Below are 24,497 nucleotides of genomic sequence, written 5' to 3'. Positions count from 1 at the left end.
CGCGATCGGAACCCTTATCATAAGGGGAGCTGCCAGTCTTTCTGTAGACGAGCTACTTATTCCCTTGACCCAGCTGGGGGAGCTACCCAGAGCTCCAAACCTAACCCACAAGAGTGGGGAGCTTCCAGTCGACGAGCTCCAAGCTACCAGCCGACGAGCTACTTTAAACCTAACCCACAGAGGTGGGGAGCTTCCAGTCGACGAGCTCCAATGCTTCCAGTCGACGAGCTACTTTCGCTATTTTAAATTCCCTGAATTCAAAACTCCCTGAATTTAAAATTTCCTGAATTTAAAATACGCTTTTACGCAAAATTGTGTCAGTGTGTCTGTATCTACCTGGTCAGTGTCGCCGGGTCTGGTCCACCTCGATCGGGCCCCACCACCGTGGGTCGCTTTCTAGAACGTTGGCCAAGACTCGAATTTAACGCCCTTGGTCTTTGACCACACACCTAGTGTGTGGGCTGTCGACAGACGAACAACGTGGACTGGTCACGGAGATGGGACACGATGGAGGCGCTCCGGCTGTCGAAGGACCAAGAAATGTTGGGGGAAAACTCTGTAAAAGACCCAGGAGAAATAAAGACACAATGAGACAAGATCACTTTTTATGCTTTAACGTGCACACGGGTAAGCTGTTCAGAACAACTCACAACGTGTACAGAGGCTGGGCACTTTTTATAGGAAAGACAGTGAGAACAGGATAAGAAAATACAAAACAAATAAAATAAACAACTCCATATATGGTGCTAGTCTCGTCAGCAGAGAGCTAGGGAAGATAAAACAATCTAAAACAATATGTCCCAGAAACAAGATGTCTTTGCTGGGAAAGTCTAAAAAGATAATTCTAAACTAATCTAACCATAGGCAAAGGGCAGACAAAGGCATCTTTGTACATTTAAAAGAAGGTAAAGAAACATAGAATCATTTTTCCTGTAACATACTAGATCACCTCTGAAGTGATATGGTATGATATGACTATCACTGCAACGGCAAACTTTATGCTGGATTATTGTGCAGTTTTCTCGAAGGACCCGGATGTATGACCCCAAAAACTGAATTTAAGAACTAAAACTGAATGGTGAGAAGTGAAACTGAAAGCATTCAAGAGCTAAATTTAATTCAAATTCAGTTTTAAAAGCTGTTATTCAGGTTGAGCAATTCAGATTTGGTCTGAGCAATGAAAGTGTTGGCAGGATGAGAACACCATCTGTCCAGAGTTTAAGCTTTCTATACTTAACAGTCTTGTTTTGATTTAGCCACACCTTATCTTTATTTTGTAGTTTGCAAACATTTACTATCCCAAGTTTGTTTGTTTTGTCACTCAAAACTTATCTGTAAGACTTTTACAAAACTAAAGACATCTGTGAGAGCAGACCTTCATTATTCTTCCCACAGCACGGCTCAGCAGTGAAACCCTTTACCCGAGGAAGTGTATTATATTGTGTGCTGTAAAATTAAGTTGTTTTTTTTTTTTTAATTAGCTAATAGCAATTAAATATTATTTTAGCAAAGTGAAGATGCCAAATTTAATCACTCTCGAACAATGTGTTGCTGTTTGTGGTGTTTAGAAGTCATCATGAAATGGATACTCTGGATGGTCAGACCACCTGTTGAGCCAGAAAAAAGAAATATTAATTGGAGCCGTTTGTTCAAAGAGCAAAACTTGACACAAGCTGCACTATACTCACCTGAGAAGCTCCACAAAGCGGATGTTTTTGTTCAACCCTTCAACTGTCTTCATATCAGCGTCAGAGAGAGAGAAATTGAATATCTGGAAAGTTGGCAAATAAGTCTGATTATATTCCATGCATCTGGTTTTCAGAAGGCACTTTTTGCTACCTGGGGTCCGTTCTTCGTACCTCGCTTACTACATCCAAGATCAAATCATCGCGCTAACTTTGAGCTCGCTATTCCGGTTCTTCGAACACACCTGTTGTTGACATTTAGTATAGCTGGATGAAGTAATGTGAGATCACTGGGTGGCTTAACAGGGGCTACGCATCGATAGTAGAAACATTGATCGGCAACCCTTTGATTGGTCGGCGAAAATGTCGAAGGAGCGCGCTCGGTATTTTTCGGCAGCAGAGGAAGAACCCTTGATTGAGGGATTTCAGGAGTTTCAGAGTTTAATTAAAACGCAAGGGAACACTGCAAAGGCTGCAAAAGCAAGGAGAGCGGGCTGGCAGAAAGTTGCTGACAAATTAAACTCGTAAGTAATTCAATAATAATAATAATAATGGATTGGATTTATATAGCGCTTTTCAAGGCACCCAAAGCGCTTTACAATGCCACTATTCATTCACTCTCACATTCACACACTGGTGGAGGCAGCTACGGTTGTAGCCACAGCTGCCCTGGGGCAGACTGGCAGAAGCCAGGCTGCCATATCGCACCATCGGCCCCTCTGGCCAACACCAGTAGGCGGTAGGGTAAATTTATTATATTATATTACATTATATCATAGTATATTATATTACATTATATCCTCTTTCACATTAGAGCCATGACAGGACCCACTAGAACATGGGAACAAGTAAAAGTGAAATATAAGAATATTCTACAGAATGGTAATATTTATCACTTATATTGCTTTTAGTCTCTTGAAAAGAGACCCTGAAATAATCTGTTTGTTTGTTTATAACAGCAACCAAGAAAAGGGCAGAGCAAAAAAAGACAGGTGGTGGTCCTGCACCCCCTCGTCAACAAGTTGGTTAAGTAAATAATACCCTCACGGGAAAACCGATATCTCTCTATGAGCACACTGTCGCGCTGAGCTAAAGGATCCTGTCTGTCCCGCAATATACGCGGAATTCTGAAAACTCTCCTTATCAATCTTGCACCTTCTGCAATGGGCTGCTCGCGTACAAACGGACAGGACATGGCTGCGACAGACTTCCCAAATCCACCTTCGCTTTTATAGCCGTGGTCTCTCATCTTGATTACACGAAGTAATTTACTATTACTACTCTAAAATATGAATTACATCTGGAATAATCAAATGCATGTAATAGAATGATTAATAGTACATTTCCCTTTTTTTAGGAAATGACCTGTATGTATCTGTATGGAATCAATAAAAGAATCAAATACTGCATTATCTTTAGTTACATTGATAATATTTATTTATGGAAAAACAGTGGTAAAATATCGCTGTTGCTTTCGTATACATGAAGCGGACATACATGTACCTGAGTGGCCGCGATCTAATCCTGTTTACATAAAGTAAACCTGCTCCCGAGCAGGTTTACGCTTATGGATATGTTGCTATGACAGCAAGTCCCGGATGAGCTTCGGAGAACCGAACGATCCAAGATCACGCGAAATCATCAACAATCAAATCCAGCTAACTTACTTAGCGAGGTACGAAGAACGGACCCCTACACACCTAAAATTATAAACAAACCTCAAAGTTTTCCTTTATGCGAGCAGGGCTGAAGCTCTTTGGGATGACCACCACGCCTCTCTGTACATTGAACCGCAGACACACCTGAGCCGTGGTCTTGTTGTACTTTTTGGCAATCGATACCAGCAGGTCATCTTCCAGCATTGGGGGGCATTTTAGGTTTACCCTTTATTGAAACAGTGATATTTTAATGTCAATCAAGAGGCTGAGAACTTGACTAGCTACTCATAAAATGAGTGTGACCCATACCAAGATGGATCTCTGGATGTTCCCAGCGGGCTGTAACCAACAATGACGATACCATTCTGCCGGCAGTATTCAAGCAATTTTGGCTGGGTGAAATAGGGGTGGCATTCAACCTGTAATAGAGCACATATGTATACATACACACATGTTTCTGATGAAGACAGCTTGGCTTATTCCTTGCGAGTGTTATGAACCAACACTTCCAAGTGCATCTTGATTGTTCATGTTACTTAAATAATAACTTCCTATCTCTGTTATGCTTTCATTGATTCAAAGTTCAGTCCTTTCATACTGATAATATTTCAGGCAGTAAACTTACTTTTTAAATAAATTTGAAGTTTTCCCCACATTTCTGGGCGGTATACATTGCCTGCATTTTGTTCCTATACCTCTGCAACATATCCATGTCCTATCCACACAATGTTCACATATCTATCAAAACACAGCTGTGTGTGTGATTTAGTTAAAACATATTGGGCATATGTCTAAAATCTGAGTCTTTCTGTTGTATTGTTCATTAGCTGTATGCGCAAATATTCAAAGACTGAAACTAAAGCCTGCATTGTTGTCTTCAGCTGGTTGTGCCTCAGATTCTTTCTTCTGACTTTAATAAATTGCCGCTGCACAATAGAGTAACAAAAGCATTGACTCTTGAAACACTACTTTTTAAAATGAAGAATGGTTTGCACATTTAGCTGCTGATGTTACGGTAAATACAGTACTGTACATTTCCCAAGTCTTGAGTATTTCTTTATATTTCTTTATATCTCGCAAAAGTTTTGCGAGATCCCGAGTTTGTTTTGCGAGATCTCGCAAACATCAGTCTTAATTTTTTTTTCTCCCATGTCCCCTGCGGGGCTCCGTAACATACAAACAAAATGCACCATATATCACAGATTCAGAGAATAGGCATTTCTTACATATTAGCAACTTTCATACATAGTGAAAATAAAATATAAAGATGGGGTCACATAATTTAACAAATTATTAACTCACTAAATCAAAATCTTCCATAAAGGAAACAAAAAAAGCAGCCTTTTTCTTTTTAACTAAAGTCAAAGATTTAACCAACAGGTTTAAGTCGTTTTTCCAGTAAGCTAGTGTTGGTTTAGTCTTAAAAAAGCGACATTTATGTATAAAATGCTTGCACAATATTAATAACACATTAACACCATAATTAGCTTTCTTTTCTTTCAAAAACACTCCAAACATTATCATATTTAAGGTAAATGGGGTAATTTGAATCCCACTGGAATAAAGCCAGGTATGAAAATCCAACCAAAATATTTGTATAAAATTGTACAAAAAGAATAGATGGTCCAAATCCTCCTCTTCTGTTTCACAAAATACACAATTACCCGTTTCTATTTTGAATCTATCACTAAGGAGTCTATTTGTCGGGTAAATTTTATTCAAGATTTTAAATTGGACTTCTTTCCCTTTAGGAGGGATAGGGAAGGTGATATAATCAGTTCTTATTTTTTCAATTTCTTCCCTTTGGAAATCTTTTAATATGTAATTACGTCTAAGTAAATTTGGAGAATAAAGACTCCTTAATGAAGATCTAAGAAACTTATTGTTGCATTTAACATCACAAAATCGAATACCATTTATATATAATTGCCTTAACTTGGGGGAGATGTCAGAATATATTATATCATTTACAACTATGTTTTTAAGTGACAATGGAATGGATTTTATAACCCGATTAAATTTACTTTTAGAACATTGGATATTAAACTTTTGGCAAAAATCTTGATGTCCTAGAACATGTCCTTCCTCATCTACAAAATGGGCAATTGCCCAAACACCTTTTGATAACCAATCTTGAATAAAAATAGATTTTCTGTTCATCAGTATATATCTATTGTTCCAAATTGGGCTATTATGTGAAGTGAAATTATGTTTAAATAACATTTTCCAATAAAGAAGGACCTGTTTATGGAATTCAGAGAGTTTAGCAGGTAGCTTAGTAATTTCAAAGTCACACTTTAGGAGAAAGTTGATACCCCCCAGTGTGTTAAAGACCTTACTTGGTATAAAAAACCAAATGGAGTGTGGATTATTTAGGAAGGATTTTAACCATTTAAGTTTCAAAACACCATTCATTATATCAAAATCAATTGCGTTTCCACCGCCTTCAATGTATGGTTTAACCAAATCATCTTTAGATATATAATGGCACTTATTCCTCCAAATAAAATTAAAATTCAAGCTATTAATTGTTTTAATAACTTTATTCGATATTGATAAAGAGTAAGCTGGATATATAAATCTAGATAAACTATCCATTTTGGTTAATAATATTCTTCCAAAAATTGTGATGTCTCTTTGTAACCACTTATTTAAGATTGTCTTACATTTGTCAACATTATCTAAAATATTTACTTTTTCTAAGACTTTGTGATCTTTTGAAATTGTGATGCCCAAATATTTTACCTCCTTCTTCACCTTTATATCGTACAGTAATTGTGAATTACACTCCTTTAATGCCAATAATTCACATTTATTTAAATTTAATTTTAAGCCTGAAGCTTTTGAGAATGTAGTGATTATTTGTTTTACCAGGGGAATCTGATGTTCATTTTTTAAGAAAAGAGTAGTGTCATCCGCAAGTTGACTAATTATTAAATCCATCCATCCATTCGCTTCCGCTTATCCTTTTCAGGGTCGCGGGGGGCACTGGAGCCTATCCCAGCTGTCATAGGGCGAGAGGCAGGGTACACATTAGGCAGGGTAATTATTAAAGAATTATCCATAATCTCAATTCCGGCAGCACTGCTGTTTTTAATTAGAATTGCGAGCATCTCCACAACCATTATGAACAACAACGGAGAGCTTCCACACCCTTGCCTAATTCCTCTTTTGACGCTAAATCTTTTACCAGTGCCATAGCCTAATGACACAGAGCTATTTATATCATTATACAGTATATCTATTATCTTCCTAAATTTATCCCCAAATCCAAATCGGAGATCCCGAGTTTGTTTTGCGAGATCCCGAGTTTGTTTTGCGAGATCTCGCAAAAGTCCGTCTTAATTTTTTTTTCTCCCATGTCCCCTGCGGGGCTCCGTATATTTCTTATTTTGTCTGTACTTTTCTTTTTTATATTTTAACCTTTTTGTGAAGCACTTTGGTGTACCTTCGGTTTTAAATGTGCTATATAAATAAAGTTGTATTGTATTGTATTGTATTGTATTGTATTGTATTGTAAGAACTGGGATGAAAATCAGTGGCTACAGGTGTTATGGAGGGGTGAATCTGAATGTGAAATTTTATGTTCAATTTGTAGTCAGCACTCTTTGTATGGAGGAGGTCAAAAAAGAGGTACAACAGTGTTTACGCTCATCTATAAAACACAGTGGAAGCTTTCATGCTGCATTTCAGCCAGAGGTGTTAGGATTTTGCATTTTGAGACACAGGAAAGCACAGCAATAAAGGTTCTTTTTGTCTATGTGAGGCAGCTCTTTGCAAAGAGCTCCCCTCCTGCAAAGAGCAAAGCTTTTTGACCTTAGTATTCTGAAAACAAGTACTTAGTAACTTATTTCCAGACAACTGCTTGCTCAATAATGTACCACTAACCTGGTTTGACACAGGTTTGTGTTTCAGCCCCGGCTTGTTAAGGATTAGCTCTAGTTGTCGCTTGTTGAAGTTTGAAACCCCAAGAGATTTTACAAGGCCAGCGTCTTTACAAGCTTCTAAAGCCTGTGAGAGACATAGGAAAGCACAATAATAAAACAATATAGTCAACGTTGAACTTTGAAACAATTTAAAAGCTCACAGAAACAGTAAAACTGAGACACTGTTGAAGCTGTCATTGATTTTTACCACATATCTTTTTGTATTTAACTATAAGTTAAAGGACGCGTGTACCCAATACTGTTGTTCTGTAGCAGTTATGTTGTCTTCACATATGTTAGGAAATAACTGAAACTAAATTTTCTTGAATAAGCAGGCCACCAAGTCTCACCTCCCATGTGGCACAGAGGTCCGTTTCATGATAAAGCCACTTCCCACTCTCATCTTTGGGGTTAAATTCATCTCCTGGCTTCAGAAAATTATAGTGTTTCAGTATAGTATAGTATTTCATTTGGTGCAGTAAAACCTCATGAAATTCAAATGTAAAAATTAAAAACTTGTTATTAAGTTTTCACATGTGTGCATACCTTGAAAGCCATGGGCAGTTCTATAATATAGAGGTCAACATAATCCAGCTGTAATGTCGTCAGGGTTTTCTCTAAAGTAGGTCGTACTAGCTCGGGTGGATGAAATGTGTTCCACAACTTCAAAAGAAAAGAAGAAAAGTTAACAAATGTAGAAAAAAGCTACAGAACTCAGCATTTGGTTTTTTTTAAGATTCAAAGGTATGTCATGAAAATGAATATGTTATCGATTCGTATGTTATCCATACCTTTTAAGTTTCACACAGGCCAAAAGCATTTTAGACTTGTTTTTGGTTAACTTTTGCCTTGAGGGACTTTGTAATGTTTGTCTCGAAAGGTGTTGTACAAACCAAAATGTACTTACTTTATCTTCCTTATTTTTTTGTGGTTCAGGGAAATAATATTGGTATAATATTCAGATTGGCTTTTTTTCTTATTTGCATTATTAGTGTAGAATAAGGAGGGGATGTTTTTCTCATTATCATTTAATATTTTAATATGCCATTATTAGTTCATTAGAAGTATATAACCAGCTTTGCATTAAGCATAAATTGAAGTTTTGATCTTACATTATTCTTTGCATTACAGTGATGGTGATAACTTTAATTTGATCTTTTTTACAGGTACCAGAATAATAACATGATTTTCCATTGCAGATGTAACCATGATCATTCCATACACATTGCAGTTTGTTGCTCATTCTAGAGTTGTGCTCAAGGTAATTAAAGGTTAAAAGCTACAGCCAGCGCGAGTCTGGCTGATCTATGGAGGGCAGAGGCTTTGAGCTTGGAAGGCCGCACGCGCTTACACAGCACTTATAAGATGTCATTCTTGGTGATTTTGTGCTTAGTCATGTTTTAATATGTTTTAAGTAGAAGTAGCTGATCCAGCAATATTCATTTAATATTATATACTTGATTTAGAGCAATACACACTGATGGTCTTAATAAATGAAAGAGTCCTTGTAGTTGCCATGTTGTGTCTCAGCAGGGTACAGACGGTTCCAGGAGAAGGGGGGCAGTTAGCGTCTGCCCTCGGGAAGGAGACAATGTTATTCTTTGTGTTAAATAAAATTGTCAACATTGATTGTATTACACCTGTCACTACGCATGAGGGGGCGTTCTAATACCCTGATTTCATAAAACTATGGTGATGTGTTTTTGAGATGAGATCTGAGACTGTCTGCATACAGTGTCCATCTCCCACGTGTGTGATCATTAAATCATCGTTTGACTCAACCCGACCGGACCAGTGTTGTTATTGTGGGTTTTTCCTCTGGTGTCCATCTCCAATATTTTTGAACCATAACATTTTGGGGGCTCGTCCTGTGGTATTGGGGTGGACGTGCGAGGTGTGGACGGTCTGAGGTTGTCGAGCGGACAGGCACGGACCAGGGATCTGATGTGAGTGAGCTCCGCGGGTGCTTCTAAAGGTAAGGCACTGCCTGTTGAGTTGATTCCCAAATTGTGCCAAATTGGGCTGCATTAAATTAAAAGTTTGCTCACTGACGTTGCTGGTGGGTGTCTGTTTTGATTTTGATGAGAATCACCGTGTGTTATGCAGTTAAAGTTGTTTAAGAGTATTTAATGAAGTTGAAGAAATATGAAAGTAATAATGTTGGGTTTGAGTCCCTGGATATTGAGCTGAAGGCTCAGGTAGTTTGGTAGGGAAATTAGGACAGAAACTGTTCTGGAGGTAACAGATACTGTTTAATAGTTTTACAAATTAGGTCAGAAACTGTTCTGGAGGTAACAGATACTGTTTAATTGATATGTTAAAATTTGTCAAAATTGTTTAGGTGAAAATTGTTATAGGACGGCACTGGAAGATGCTAAGAAGCACATAGCCCGGAGGTTACGCTCCCTCCTGGCCGTGGACGCGCGGTCTTGACCTGTCGGCGAACAGGGGTAGTTCAGTTTTGGTTTAACTGTGGGGTACAGGGCATCCCGAAATAAGCTAGGAGTTACCGAGACTCCTCATCGTTTAAAACGGTGTCATGTGCTTGTTTGGACAAAGTTAAATTGAGTTAGGGATTTTAGAAATCAGGCCATAGGCTGTTCTGGAGGAAACAGATACTGGTTAATTGATTACAAAAAGTGAAGCTTTCTTCGGTTGGACCCGTTAATTTAAATTTGTCGAAATTTGTTAGGTGCTGAATTTGTCAGGCCTGTCAGTGGTTGTAAATATAAGACGTCTTTGTGATATAAAATAGAGTTTTGTCTGAGCTTTGTGTGACCCTGTGGGTGATGAGAGCGCAGCTGCAGCGCTGAGAGCTATTTTTAGACGGTGTGAACATGCAAATGAGCGTGTGGCTGGGAGGAGAACAGAGCTTTTCACTTCCTGCCCAGAGTGTGTGTGAGCCTTAGAAGCAGAAGGCCTTTTATTGCTGAAAGCCTGTAAAGAAGCTGCTGGTTTTGATGTTATAACAATATAAATGGCTTTTGATTTATTGTTGTGAATATGTGCTTTATGATCTCACTTGTTGGTTGATTTATGTAATGTAAAAAGCATTTAAGACTGAGTAACTTCAGTTTTTGAGGAGCATAAGAGAGTGTTCCTAGATCAGAGTAAGCTGCTGTAACTTAATTGAAAACAATTTAATTAAATCTTAAACATTTTATACTGATAAAACAACTGATTTTAAGTCATATCTTTAAATAAGTAAAGTTCATGAACTTTTCTGAGCTGCCATGACACAGAGAAAGTGGAGTGTTTCACCCTGAAAGGATGAAATGATGCTCTGCCTTTGTTGTCAAGTTCAAACATAGGCCTTAAATAAATATGAGCCACTAATAAGCGTGACATAATTAATAATTTCAAACAATAAAGCATATTGGGTGAGTGACCCAGATAACAATAATTTATAAGCACGCAATAAAGTGGACCTGTTAGAACCCCTTTGACATTTGTCCCTTCAACAATAAATGATTATATTGTGTCCCATGCACTAAACAGTCCCATTTAATACTGTTAAATCGTTGTTTAAATAGAATAAGCAAACATGCCTGTGCTTTATTTTGCAACCTGTAACATACAAATAGCAGAGGAAGAGGGTCGACTGGAGGTGACCTGTAAATGTCACATAGTGACTGAGGAAGGTGTTTCACCTTATGAGATGACAGTGTGGTCCGTGATTGAGCTGCATGAGCTAAATGCCTATATACAACGTTGCCTATTTTTATTTCAAGGCTTAAAGGAGATGACTGAGCATGAAAATGATCCAAATTGGGAGCCCACAGAGGCCGCCCACTTTGCTCAGGCTATGATAGAGTCGGTACTAGACGGTTTTGATTTTGATATGCTTGCTTGGGAAATAATGTAATTACCTGTGGAGATGTCTCCAAGCGATTAGTAGATTTAAAGGAGACAAATGTGTGCTTGAGAGTGCGTGGTTGAAATTGTGTGTGTGGGTGTGCGTTTGAAAGGCTTTGAAACATAGATTTGATTTGTTTGTTGCAGACCGACCCGGGAAACCAGTCTGAGCACGGAGGCCATGCCAGTCCGGCGTTGTTTGATACACCAAGTACATCACGCGTGGTCCATAGTGATTTAAGGTTGCGGGCAAGAGTGAAGCGCGAGGTCTCTGGGAAAAAGGATGAGTGTCTCAGCACATATGGTGGTTTAGAATTAGATTATGTTATTGGCTCCACAACTTCCTTTACGTTTGATCTGTGTGATGTTGTTAATTGCAGGGACGTCGGCAGTGCTTGGAGGGGATACAATGTGTGGGTCTGTTGGGATTATTCAGTGAGTACGCACTGTGAGAGGGGAAATCGTCCTTATGACAGCTGGTGTCGTAATTGGGACCAGGTAAGGGGTTACACTGGGCAAAATTGGGAACCGTTAGAATCAGGATCAGAAAACGGGCTTAAACTACAGAGGGATTTTAGCCCCTCTGGAAACGCGTTAACTTTATCATTGGGGAATTGGCATCGCAAACAATCTATGTATTTAATTTTGGGGGTGGAAATAGCGGGGGTTGATCCAAAAGGGTTAATTAAAGTTAATTTCCTAGAAAAAACTAATCGCGTACCGTCAGGTAGAGAAGACATAACAACTCGTGTGATTTCTACTCCCACCAGCTCTGTTGCATCTTTTACAGGGCAGGAGGGGAGCGGGTCATCGGAAGCTACACCAGAGGAGCACGAACCAAGGGAGAGGCGAGTAGTGTCGGTGGACTACACCACCCTGAAACCTCAGGATTTGATTGAACGCGCTACCGGGTTCAGTGACAGTAACATCTGGCTGGACTGGATAGCCCAAAATGCTAGAGAACAAAAAGTGGCTAATTGTGTAGCCTGCGCTTCAGCAAGGCCGCGTTTATTTATAGAGCCTGCACCTCTGCATCCAGAGGATCAGTGGGGCTATAATTGTATGTTGCAAATAACTAGAGGAGCTGTGAATACGGGGAACTGCACTGTGTTGTCCAGTCTATTTCCCCCTATTGGCAAGCTCACGCAAGTAGGGCCGTTTATGCCCCGGAAAGATAATTATACGTGCTTTAAGTTTACCACAGATAAAGTTAAATATCGGTTGGGGGAAATTGACCCCAGTTGGTGTTCGGTCACCCAGATTGGGAGGACCACCAACAATGTGAGTGATGCAGCCACCCTAATTGGGACTTGGGCTAGGAGCGGGCTGTATTACTATTGCGGGCACAGGACTCTACTGGTACGTGTTCCTCTTGGGAGCGTGGGGACGTGCGCGATGGTGAGACTAGGAGTGCCACTTATGCTAATCGGAAATAAGGTAAAATCAATTCCCTCACACAATACGCGCACTTTGGCAGCCAAGCGCAAAAGACACATTTTGAGAAAGAGAGGAATACAAGACACAAATGTTTATGACCCTAGAATGAATTCCCCCACCTGGATCGACTCCATTGGAGTGCCCAGGGGGGTTCCAAATGAATTTAAACTTGTTGACCAAATAGCAGCCGGGTTTGAAAATATTCCAATAATTTCTGCTTTCTTTCCAGTGACTCCAAACAAGAATGTAGATAGGATTAATTATGTTCATTACAATGTACTGAGGCTCTCTAACCTGACCAGAGACGGATTGGAGGGGCTAGCGGAGCAGGTGGGTCCGACCTCGTTAATGGGAGTGCAGAATAGAATGGCCCTTGACATGTTGTTAGCGGAAAAGGGGGGCGTGTGTGCTATGTTTGCCGACCAGTGTTGCACCTTTATTCCAAACAATACTGCTCCAGATGGGTCGGTAACCAAGGCTCTGGAGGGCCTAAAGAGCCTTTCTGAAACTATGCATGATCACTCCGGTGTTGGTAATCCGTTAGAAGGCTGGCTGACCTCAGTGTTCGGACGGTGGAAGGGGGTCATCGCTTCGGTCATGTTTTCTTTGTCTATTGTGGTGGGTATTATGGTTATTTGTTGTTGTCTCATCCCTTGTGCCAGAAGAATGTTCAAAAGTATGTCTGTGAGGGCAGTGGACCCTGGAGTCATTACTCCAATGTCCATGATGCAAATGATGCATGTGGAGTTGAATGTGTAGGCCAAGGAGGGACACAACTGTTTGTGACCTCTGGATTCTCCAGAGGTCAACAGAGGGAATTGTAGAATAAGGAGGGGATGTTTTTCTCATTATCATTTAATATTTTAATATGCCATTATTAGTTCATTAGAAGTATATAACCAGCTTTGCATTAAGCATAAATTGAAGTTTTGATCTTACATTATTCTTTGCATTACAGTGATGGTGATAACTTTAATTTGATCTTTTTTACAGGTACCAGAATAATAACATGATTTTCCATTGCAGATGTAACCATGATCATTCCATACACATTGCAGTTTGTTGCTCATTCTAGAGTTGTGCTCAAGGTAATTAAAGGTTAAAAGCTACAGCCAGCGCGAGTCTGGCTGATCTATGGAGGGCAGAGGCTTTGAGCTTGGAAGGCCGCACGCGCTTACACAGCACTTATAAGATGTCATTCTTGGTGATTTTGTGCTTAGTCATGTTTTAATATGTTTTAAGTAGAAGTAGCTGATCCAGCAATATTCATTTAATATTATATACTTGATTTAGAGCAATACACACTGATGGTCTTAATAAATGAAAGAGTCCTTGTAGTTGCCATGTTGTGTCTCAGCAGGGTACAGACGGTTCCAGGAGAAGGGGGGCAGTTAGCGTCTGCCCTCGGGAAGGAGACAATGTTATTCTTTGTGTTAAATAAAATTGTCAACATTGATTGTATTACACCTGTCACTACGCATGAGGGGGCGTTCTAATACCCTGATTTCATAAAACTATGGTGATGTGTTTTTGAGATGAGATCTGAGACTGTCTGCATACAGTGTCCATCTCCCACGTGTGTGATCATTAAATCATCGTTTGACTCAACCCGACCGGACCAGTGTTGTTATTGTGGGTTTTTCCTCTGGTGTCCATCTCCAATATTTTTGAACCATAACATTAGTTATTTACTTTAAAATAACTAAAGGAGTTGTACTTTTTTGTCACTTTGGCCACCATTTTTGACATGAAAAAACACATTTTTAAACTTTAAATTTTTTGTTGACATCAACAATTACACCCAGAGAAATCCTGCTAAACGCATTTTTCATGCATTCTCGATATAGATGTTAAGCTCATCTAGAAACATGCATGCTAGGAATGGTGCAACCAAAACCTGTGCATGCCATCATAGTGCTGGATTTGTTTCAATGAATTAGATGAAAAACAACCTGCTTCACCCTGAATAACCTACATGAGGATTTTGTGGATTTGTTATTAATGGAACTTGTTGTTCGATTTCTAAAAGTCTTGATGATCTTCATGCATCACTGAACTCTTGAGGTGGGAAGTAACAAAGCACAAATATTTGTTAAAATTTTATAAAATTTTCTATACTGCACTTCAGTAGTAAAACAGGCTCGTTACTTTTGCCTTAACGGATTTGCTTTAACGGATTTTTGTCACTATGAGCCAACATTGTGTTTTTGCATATTATGATACATGCAAATCAAACTGAGGCTATTTAAAGACTACATGAAAATACTCTGGAGATTAGTTTGGTGTACTGTGATGGGTTTAAAGTAAAGAAGAGTGTGTGACCGGTGCACAGTGACTGTGGTTTCATGAGTTTGCATGAGTTCTACATCAAGTGTAGCAGAGATTCATATGAATTTTAGCTGATGATTCTTAGATCTATTGACTGATATATATATTTTTTATTTTACTTCTTTTTCTTCAGATTCAAGCTGAGTATACTTAGATTGGAAAAAACTTAGGCTGAAGTTTGTATTCCCATCTGCTAATATTATTTTATCATTGTGTTAACATAGCCGAAGGTTAAGTTAGCTTTGCACAGAAATAGAAATGTCCTCCAAACAGCTACTAAACAGTCTGTACTTTTTTACTTTTACTTGAGTAAAGAAGTTGAATCAGTACTTCATCTTTTACTGGAGTAGTTTTGAACAGTAATAGATGTACTTCTACTTAAGTACAGAATGTGTGTACAGAAAAACAGAAAGAAAAAAAAAGTTCAACAGTCAAGGTGCACAGGAGAGGCTCACACGAACAAGTATGCTTTGCAAACCTTTCCACAATAGAAGATGTCCTCTCTTTTCACAGTTCCATCTGCTATTTTGTCCCTTATTGCTTGTGTGGCGCCCTGAGTATTTTGAGCATTAAGAACAAGTCTCAGATGTGTTCCTTATGTGTTCGTGCCCACCCCCCATCATCATTTTTTTGCTATTTGTTGTGACAATAGTTTGCATCATAACACAGAGCGAAAAGCTCATTTGCTCCCACCTGATGTGATGTGAGGGCGGTATTTAGTTTCGCCAGTAGGTGGCAGTGGCGGCTCAGCCAAACGGGTAACTGGCAAAATAATCCTTCACAAAAGTAACGCAGGCCAGTTATTACAATGGAAGCCGCCAGTAACACTGAATTGTTTTGCTGTGTTTCAGGTGAGAGCAATATACGAGAACTACATACATTTATGTAAAGTTGATGCTTATTTAACATGTTTGGAGTGTAATTCTTGTTTATATGGTGTTTAATGTGAGCGAATAAGGGAGTTGTTTCACGTTATCTGTGGGTAATCCTAGTAACATTTGTGCGCTAGCTAAGTCATGTTAGCCTCCTGCATTAATCTCTGTAACCGTGTTGTTCCATCAGTAAGGTGAAAGGAAACTGTTAGCGGGTTTCAGTTAAAGTTATAGGAAATAGACCAGCCAGTACATGTTATGTTGTCTATTGTGTACTGGTCATTTTCTCTGTGTGTTAAGGGCTGATTAATACGTGGCCATTACACGTAATGCCACAAAAGTAACGCAGGCCAGTTATTACAATGGAAGCCGCCAGTAACACTGAATTGTTTTGCTGTGTTTCAGCGCAATAAATCTTCATGTGCACCTGAATGAACCCTGTCGTCCTTCAGTGTGTAACATAATTTGGCGAGCCAGCCAGGAGCATATTTCCTGCTCCAGACAAGAACCTAGAACACATTAAATCAACATCTGGTAAAGATGGAACAACTACAGGATGAGATCAGCACAGCCTTGTGGACACTTGGGAAACCCGAACTCACCAAGGTATGCCAGCATCTTAAGTGCAGCGAACCAGCAGGGGTGGGTTTTAAAGGACAGTCCCGACGTGCTCTGATTCGGCTGGCAGAAAGTACTCTGGACGAGATTGAAAAAACAGAGGAATCTGAAGTGTTTCAGCAGTTCATCCGTGATCTCCAGTCATTCATACAGTCATTACAAGAACATCCTGTAGCTGAAGTGGAGATACAACGAGCAGAGCTCAGTGAGATAGAAAAACTGAAACAAGAGTACAGTCAGCTCCAACAAGCTCAAGCAGAAGCACGACGTGTTCTGGAAGAAAAAATTGAAGCGTTGGGGACCGAGTTTAGAGGTGCAGCTGGGATAAGTGAAAAACAAGTAAGTCAGCCTGCACCCTTTACTACACCAGAAGTGACTCTGAGAAAAGACTTTCGGATCTGGGGTCAGATCGGGGAAGCAGGACAAAAAGACAAGTTATCTTTCACTAGCTCGACCAACCAAATTGATTCCGGGCTTAAGAAAGGCTACTCAGAGACTGAAATCATTGAAGCTGTGATTAAGGCAGTAAGCCCTGGCCTTCACCTTCGAGACTTGCTGGAAGTGAAGCGTGACCTCACACTTCCCACACTAAGAACTATATTACGGGGACATTACAAAGTAGACTCGTCAGCTGACCTGCTTCATCAACTCATGAGCATATCTCAAGACCCCAAAGAATCTGCTCAGTGCTTTCTGTTCAGGGCAATAGAACTCAGAGAGAAATTACTCTGGAAGTCTGGTGATGACGATGAAGGGGAGCAGTTCAGCCCAGACTTAATTCAGCGCAAGTTCCTGCGCTCATTAGAGACTGGCCTCCTCAGTGAAGCCGTGAAGTTTCAGTTAAAGCCTTATCTTAGCAACTACCAAGTAACAGATGAGGTTCTAATTGAGAAGATAAATGAAGCAGCCAGCCTTGAATTAGAGCGACAAAATAAACTGAGGAGAAATACTACAGTAAAAACACCAAGGATAAATGAGGTACACACAGAGTCACAGCACAACCACACTCAGCCACCTTTGAACAGTGAACCAGACAGAAAGGATGAAACCCAGACAAAGGGGGGTGAAGGAGGTGCCACAAAGAAAAAGCAAGGACAGAATAAGGGCCTGGATTCAGAGACAGCTAAGCTGATTGAAGGCCTGAAAGCTGATGTGCTTGAAGTAAAGAAAATGTTTAATGAGACTTTGGAAGCAACAAAAGTAAGGTCAAGTATGGACAGTCGGTTCTCTCCTACAACAAGACGTGCTAGAGGTTGCCAAATGTGCAGAGAGGCTCAGCTTGGTGATCTGTGTAGACACTGCTATCGCTGTGGTCAGGAGGGTCACCTTTCCCGAGGGTGCAGGCAGGCTAGGATCACCCAGGGAAACGGGAGGGGGCTACTGAGCCGGGACCCACAGTAGCCCACTCATCACCCAGGTCCCAGGTAAATCCTGTCTATGGGCAAGACACCCCGCATCAACAAGCACCACAAAATGACTTCACACGCACTGAAACTGGCCCCAAAGAGCCAAACAGCAACAAATTGACAAGTGACACATCTAATGGTTATATACCCTCACAACGGCAAACCAAGCTCATCAGTCTCATTGGGAAAAGATGCACAGTTCAGTGCCACCTAGATAAGGTACCAGTAGAGGCCCTGTGGGACACTGGAGCTCAGGCAAGTCTGATTAACAATGAATGGCGAGAACAACACCTACCACACAGCACTGTCAGGCCACTTGCTGAGCTGTTGGGAACAGAACCTCTAGTGGCTTTAGCAGCTAATGGTAGTGAAATCCCATATGATGGGTGGGTAGAGACAGAATTCTATTTGGACTGTAACCCTGAAAATTGTCTTCTAGTCCCAATGCTTGTATCCAGTGACCCCAATGTTGCACAACTGCCCATTATTGGATTTAATGTAATAGAGGAAGTTGTGAGTAAATGGGGCAAGCGACAACCAAGCTCACGCAACGTTCGAAAAATCAGCCAAATCCTTTCAGTATCAGTACACACTGCTAAATCAGTACTAAAACTATTGCAGTCACCAGACCAAAACCAAAGTGTGGGCACAGTATTGGCAGGAAAGAGGGGACTATGTCTCGCTGCTGAACAGATTACCACCACATATGTCCGTGCACACATTGGAGCCCAGTTTTCAGGACAGAGTCTGTTATTTGTCCCGAATGAACCATCACAGTTGCCTGAGGGTCTTGTCATCCAAGAGGGACTGGTCACCATAATGGAGGGCAGGTCAGTGTACATCCCAGTCGCGATAGCTAATACCAACAAGCGGGATGTCAACTTAATCCCTCACACTGTTCTGGGACATCTGGAAGAAATAAAAGCAGTGTACCCCATCACCCCTGAAAAGACACAAGACTCAGTGGAGCAGATTTCATCACAGCCTCCTATACAGGTGAATGAGGTTATGAACACACCCTCCTCCAGCCATAAGCCACCTCAGTGGGACCCTCCAGTTAAGTTGGACCATCTCAGTGAAAATGAACAACAAACGGTGAGACAGCTGTTAAGAGAGGAATGTCATGCTTTTGCTTATGATGATAAAGATGTTGGGTGCATCCCCAGTTTAAACATGCACATCACATTGCATGACACAACACCTGTTCGAAAAACCTACATATCTGTGCCAAAGCCTCTGCACCAAGAGGTGAAAGACTATCTTCAAGACCTGCTGAACCGTGGGTGGATTTCAGAGTCTAGGTCACCCTACTCATCTCCAATCGTCTGCGTTCGGAAGAAGTCAGGTGAATTGAGATTGTGCTGTGATTACAGGGAACTCAACCGGAAGTCAGTACCAGACAGACACCCAATTCCCAGAATTCAGGATATGCTAGATTCCCTTCATGGCAGCTCCTGGTTCTCTGTTCTTGATCAGGGGAAAGCATACCATCAGGGGTTCCTGGACCCTGAAAGTCGCCCCCTGACAGCCTTCATCACACCTTGGGGCTTGTACCAGTGGAACCGCATACCCTTTGGCCTCAGCTCAGCCCCAGCAGAGTTTCAGCGGAGCATGGAGGACTGTTTAAGGGGACTGCGGGATGTAATCTGTCAGCCATATTTGGACGACAACCTAGTCCACTCTACTTCATTTGATACTCATCTTGAACACATCAGAGCCGTCCTTCAGAGATACCAAAAACATGGTGTCAAACTCAGCCCACAGAAATGTGACATCTTCAAGAAAAAGGTACGTTTCCTTGGTCGGATGGTGTCCGAAGAGGGATATACCATGGACCCAGCGGAAATAGTCCCTGTACAAGCTCTGAGAGACAAACCACCATCCACAGTGGGGGAACTGAGTCGGGTCCTAGGATTCCTGTCCTACTATAGATCCTATATCCCAAACTTTTCAAAAGTGGCAAAACCCCTGTACCAGTTGCTGACACTGCCTCCAGATAAAGCACCGCCACCAGTGCCCAGGGCAAAGGGGAAAGTGGTTAAGACAAAACCGAAAGGTCGACCACCGCCTAACACACCCATTAAATGGACTGAGAGCCATCAAAATGCCCTAAATGAGTTGACTGACTGTCTAACACAGCCACCTATTCTGGGTTACCCTGATTTCTCAGAGCCCTTTGTACTCCATTGTGATGCCTCACAACAGGGCCTGGGAGCTGTGTTATATCAAAAGCAAGCAGGCAAGATGAAGGTCATTGCATATGGCTCAAGGACATTAACACCCCCTGAGAAAAACTATCATATGCATTCGGGAAAGCTGGAATTCTTGGCTTTAAAATGGGCAGTCTGTGAACGCTTTCGGGACTACCTATATTACGCCCCACATTTTGTTGTCTACACAGACAATAACCCTTTGACATATGTCCTTACGACAGCAAAGCTGAACGCCACAGGCCACCGCTGGGTGAGTGAACTGGCTGACTTCAACTTTACTATCAAATACCGGCCAGGGAAGAAAAATGCTGATGCAGATGGCCTATCCCGCTTACCACTAAACATTGAGCAGTATATGGCACAGTGCACATCAGAAGTCAAACAGGGTGTCGCTAGAGCTGCTGTTGAAAGTGCAGTATTGCAGAGGGAGAATCTGCTGCATGAAACTGTTGTTGTCAGCCTGAGTGCCGTCAGTTTAGTGCAAGACGCGGTCACACTGTCTGCTGGAAAGTCTCTGTCACCCGAGGAAATCCGAGTGAGTCAGGAGAAAGATCCCATCATCAGTCGCTTTTTACAACACAAAATCAACAACTACTTACCAAAAGGTCGTGCCCTAACAGCAGAACCCCCTGATGTCAGAATCTTGCTGAGGCAGTGGAGCAGAGTGCACATAAATGATGATGGGGTCCTCTATAGGAGAGTGAGAGGCAGAGACCAGCTTCTTCTCCCTAAAGAGCATCGTGACACTGTGTTCAGGGAACTGCACAAAGAGATGGGACATTTGGGGGCAGAAAGAACTCTGTGTTTAATAAGGGACAGGTTCTACTGGCCTCGAATGCAAAACGATGTGGAGCATTTTGTAATGCATGCCTGCGAATGCCTCAAGAGAAAGCGGCCAAGTAAGATTACCAGGGCCCCACTGACCACCATTACAACGACATTCCCATTTGAGCTTGTGTCCATAGACTTTTTGCACCTTGAGACTTGTAAACAGGGATATGAGTACATACTGGTAGTGATGGACCACTTCACACGTTTTGCACAAGCTTATGCAACAAAAAACAAATCTGCAAAAACAGTGGTGGATAAGGTCTTCAATCACTTTGCTCTGAACTTTGGTTTCCCAGCACGAATCCACCATGACATGGGCAGGGAATTTGAGAATCAGATGTTTTCCCAGTTGCAAAAAGTCTGTGGTTTACGTGGCTCTCACACTACCCCATACCATCCACAAGGAAATGGGCAAGTGGAGCGTTTCAACAGAACTTTGTTGTCCATGTTGAGAACACTAACTGACCTTGAAAAAGCAGACTGGAAGGAATCATTGACAAAAGTGGTGCACGCCTACAACTGCACTCGGAATGAGGCTACTGGGTTTTCCCCGTACTATTTGTTGTTTGGCCGTACTCCAAGACTCCCTATAGACATCTTGTTCAACTTGCCTTCACAGGAACAGCAATTAAGCTACGAGGAGTATGTGACAAAATGGCAATCCCGAATGAAGGAGGCCTATGAGATTGCATCTATGGCAGCCCAGAAAGAAGCTTCAAGAGGTAAACAGTATTACAACCGTAAGATCTACGGAGCTCAACTTCATCCGGGGAACAGAGTCCTGCTCCGCAACCTCAAGGAGAGAGGAGGCCCAGGCAAGCTTCGGTCATACTGGGAGGATACAGTGTATGTGGTGGTGAGTCAAAAAAGCCCTGACATCCCAGTTTACGAGATCAAGCCAGAGAGGGGAGGAAAAAGCCGCACAGTACACAGGAACCTGTTGCTTCCATGTGACAGTCTACCTGTGGAAAATCCACACAGACAGGAGCAAGACGAAAGAAGAAAAAGCCTGAGACAAAAAACGGTAGAAGCTCAACAACAGCTACTACAACAAGACACAGACGTAGAGAGTGAGGATGAGGGTGAGCTTGTGTGGAGGTTTCCACAGCAAAACAGTACCACCACCATTATCCCTCCAACCCTGGAATCTCTGGTGGGTGAACAACAACTGGGGGAGCCTCAAACAGCTGACTTCGACCCTTTCTTACAGGACCACAGAGAGATACACGAACCTGAGTTGCAGACAGCAGAGCAACATTACAACCACCAGGAGTCACAGGATGAACAACAAGATGAGCAAGGAGACAGTGACTCCAACAGTGAACAAGGGTTGTCACCTGTACTCAGACACCCCAAGAGAGAGCGACGTCAGCCCAAAATGCTGACATATGATATATTAGGACAACCCACAGTCAGACAGGCTGATATGGACAGTGTTAAGATGGGAGCTATTTGCACCCAGAGACTGTGGAGGCCTTGGTGGCCTGAAGATATACCAGCAAGGTGTGAGAGACAGTAATAAGAAACTGATCCAAAATGAAGACATTTACATGAACATTGTGACAAGCAGAATAGAGCAAATGTAGCACCAACAGACAATGGACAGAATCTAACATTCATTCTTATGGTGTGTGCTAACTTGTCACATGCTGAACGTATGATGATGATGACCATCTGTAAAAGATGCCTTGATATGTAAACAAAGTTAAGTGTGGTAACAGACTAGTGTATTGTTGGCCGAATATTGAGTCTGGTTACAGTCAGAAATTCAGAGTAACATGATGAACTTGTTTACTAACCTTGAGGGAGAAAAATGGTTACTTGGCACAACATGATTCATGATTAGCTTCTACCATGACTTTTAATTTGCTGAATGCAAATTGTTGAATTGCAATGTTTCATTGAACAGATGTCAGAAGCATGTGTAACCATAATTGTTACCCAGGGATAGGTATACTAATAGTACACAAGAAATGTACTGACAACAGCAAACATGTTCAAAGAGTTTAGGAAAAAATTTCTTTCTTTCTTTCTTTTTTTATTAAGCAGGGGAGGGTGTGGCGCCCTGAGTATTTTGAGCATTAAGAACAAGTCTCAGATGTGTTCCTTATGTGTTCGTGCCCACCCCCCATCATCATTTTTTTGCTATTTGTTGTGACAATAGTTTGCATCATAACACAGAGCGAAAAGCTCATTTGCTCCCACCTGATGTGATGTGAGGGCGGTATTTAGTTTCGCCAGTAGGTGGCAGTGGCGGCTCAGCCAAACGGGTAACTGGCAAAATAATCCTTCACAAAAGTAACGCAGGCCAGTTATTACAATGGAAGCCGCCAGTAACACTGAATTGTTTTGCTGTGTTTCAGGTGAGAGCAATATACGAGAACTACATACATTTATGTAAAGTTGATGCTTATTTAACATGTTTGGAGTGTAATTCTTGTTTATATGGTGTTTAATGTGAGCGAATAAGGGAGTTGTTTCACGTTATCTGTGGGTAATCCTAGTAACATTTGTGCGCTAGCTAAGTCATGTTAGCCTCCTGCATTAATCTCTGTAACCGTGTTGTTCCATCAGTAAGGTGAAAGGAAACTGTTAGCGGGTTTCAGTTAAAGTTATAGGAAATAGACCAGCCAGTACATGTTATGTTGTCTATTGTGTACTGGTCATTTTCTCTGTGTGTTAAGGGCTGATTAATACGTGGCCATTACACGTAATGCCACAAAAGTAACGCAGGCCAGTTATTACAATGGAAGCCGCCAGTAACACTGAATTGTTTTGCTGTGTTTCAGCGCAATAAATCTTCATGTGCACCTGAATGAACCCTGTCGTCCTTCAGTGTGTAACACTTGCCCCACTTCATGTTCATTGTAATAGATCAATGCTCCATCAATATGTCTGTAGCCCGTCTCGATCGCAATTTTGACAGATTCATATGCAGTTCCTTTAGGAGTCTGTCAAAAAAAAAAAAGAAGAAGAAGAAGTAGTACTGGAAGGAATATATAGTATAAAATAAAATAACAACAACCATAATAATAATATAATAAGCACTCAAAAGTCACAGCGAAAAACAAACAAACAAAAAATCCTACCACTATTTTTTATTTATTCATTTAGTTTTTGCTTCGTGACACATGCACAACGATATACAATATACAATTAAATCATGAATCTTACCTCGTGGGGATCTGCATAAGTTCCCAGTCCTATCAAGGGTATGCTGTTTCCATCAGATAGGGGAATGGAGTGACTTTCTGCTGTCAATTCCATGTTTAACAAAAATGTTTGTTACAAAGATCTTGATGTCTGACACTGTGCACTCACTCGAACTTTTGAATACTGTCTAGGAGGCTGGCTCCTCTGCTATTTACTCAGCCAGAAACTCCTCCCAAATGCAAAGTGCCTCAACTATTGCTCATGAAAACATGAACAACCGGACAAACCACCAAGACAAACATTTACAAATGGAAGTGAACACGCTATCTGATCATCATGAATGAGACTAAAATGCTATACTATATGCTATATTATATGTTGGATTAAGCTTTCAGATACTGGTAAAAGCTGGCAGTGACAATGGGATTACGCTGAATTTATCTACCCCCAGGGCCCTATTTCAGGAAGCCGGTTTAGAAAACTCAGAGTGAAAAACGATACTCAGGGTTGAGTAA

The 24,497-nt window shown here is 41.1% G+C and overlaps 2 protein-coding genes across 2 annotated transcripts in view; one reads left to right on the top strand and one right to left on the bottom strand.

Annotated features, from left to right (window-relative positions):
• The window catches only part of LOC309691813 (transcription intermediary factor 1-alpha-like), a 94,140-nt gene that overhangs the window by 45,654 nt on the left and 23,989 nt on the right, over nt 1–24,497 (top strand). The gene's annotated exons all lie outside the window — the stretch shown is intronic.
• On the bottom strand, nt 1,008–24,242 carry LOC309691821 (aldo-keto reductase family 1 member D1-like). Its single transcript, XM_082509785.1, has 10 exons — nt 24,004–24,242; nt 23,676–23,780; nt 15,368–15,430; nt 7,816–7,932; nt 7,620–7,697; nt 7,232–7,354; nt 3,653–3,762; nt 3,404–3,569; nt 1,689–1,771; nt 1,008–1,607 (listed from the first exon to the last, which is right to left on the bottom strand). Exons 1-10 carry the CDS (start codon nt 24,094–24,096, stop codon nt 1,565–1,567), a joined length of 981 nt encoding a protein of 326 aa, XP_082365911.1. The 5' UTR covers nt 24,097–24,242; the 3' UTR covers nt 1,008–1,564.

This window comes from Aulonocara stuartgranti (assembly GCF_965226115.1).
Source record: "Aulonocara stuartgranti genome assembly, chromosome: 17".
Classification (NCBI taxonomy): Eukaryota; Metazoa; Chordata; class Actinopteri; order Cichliformes; family Cichlidae; genus Aulonocara; species Aulonocara stuartgranti.
This window is presented reverse-complemented; position numbering and strand designations above follow the sequence as displayed.

What these genes read in the sequence shown, in the direction of transcription:
- LOC309691821 (XM_082509785.1), bottom strand. Translation starts at nt 24,096, where the DNA reads ATGGAATTGACAGCAGAAAGTCACTCCATTCCCCTATCTGATGGAAAC. An exon ending in ACATCTTCTATTGTGGAAAG is followed by an intron (nt 7,933 to 15,367) that starts GTTTGCAAAGCA and finishes TTTCTTTTGAAG; the next exon opens with TTGTGGAACACATTTCATCC. An exon ending in AACTGCCCATGGCTTTCAAG is followed by an intron (nt 7,698 to 7,815) that starts GTATGCACACAT and finishes AATTTTCTGAAG; the next exon opens with CCAGGAGATGAATTTAACCC.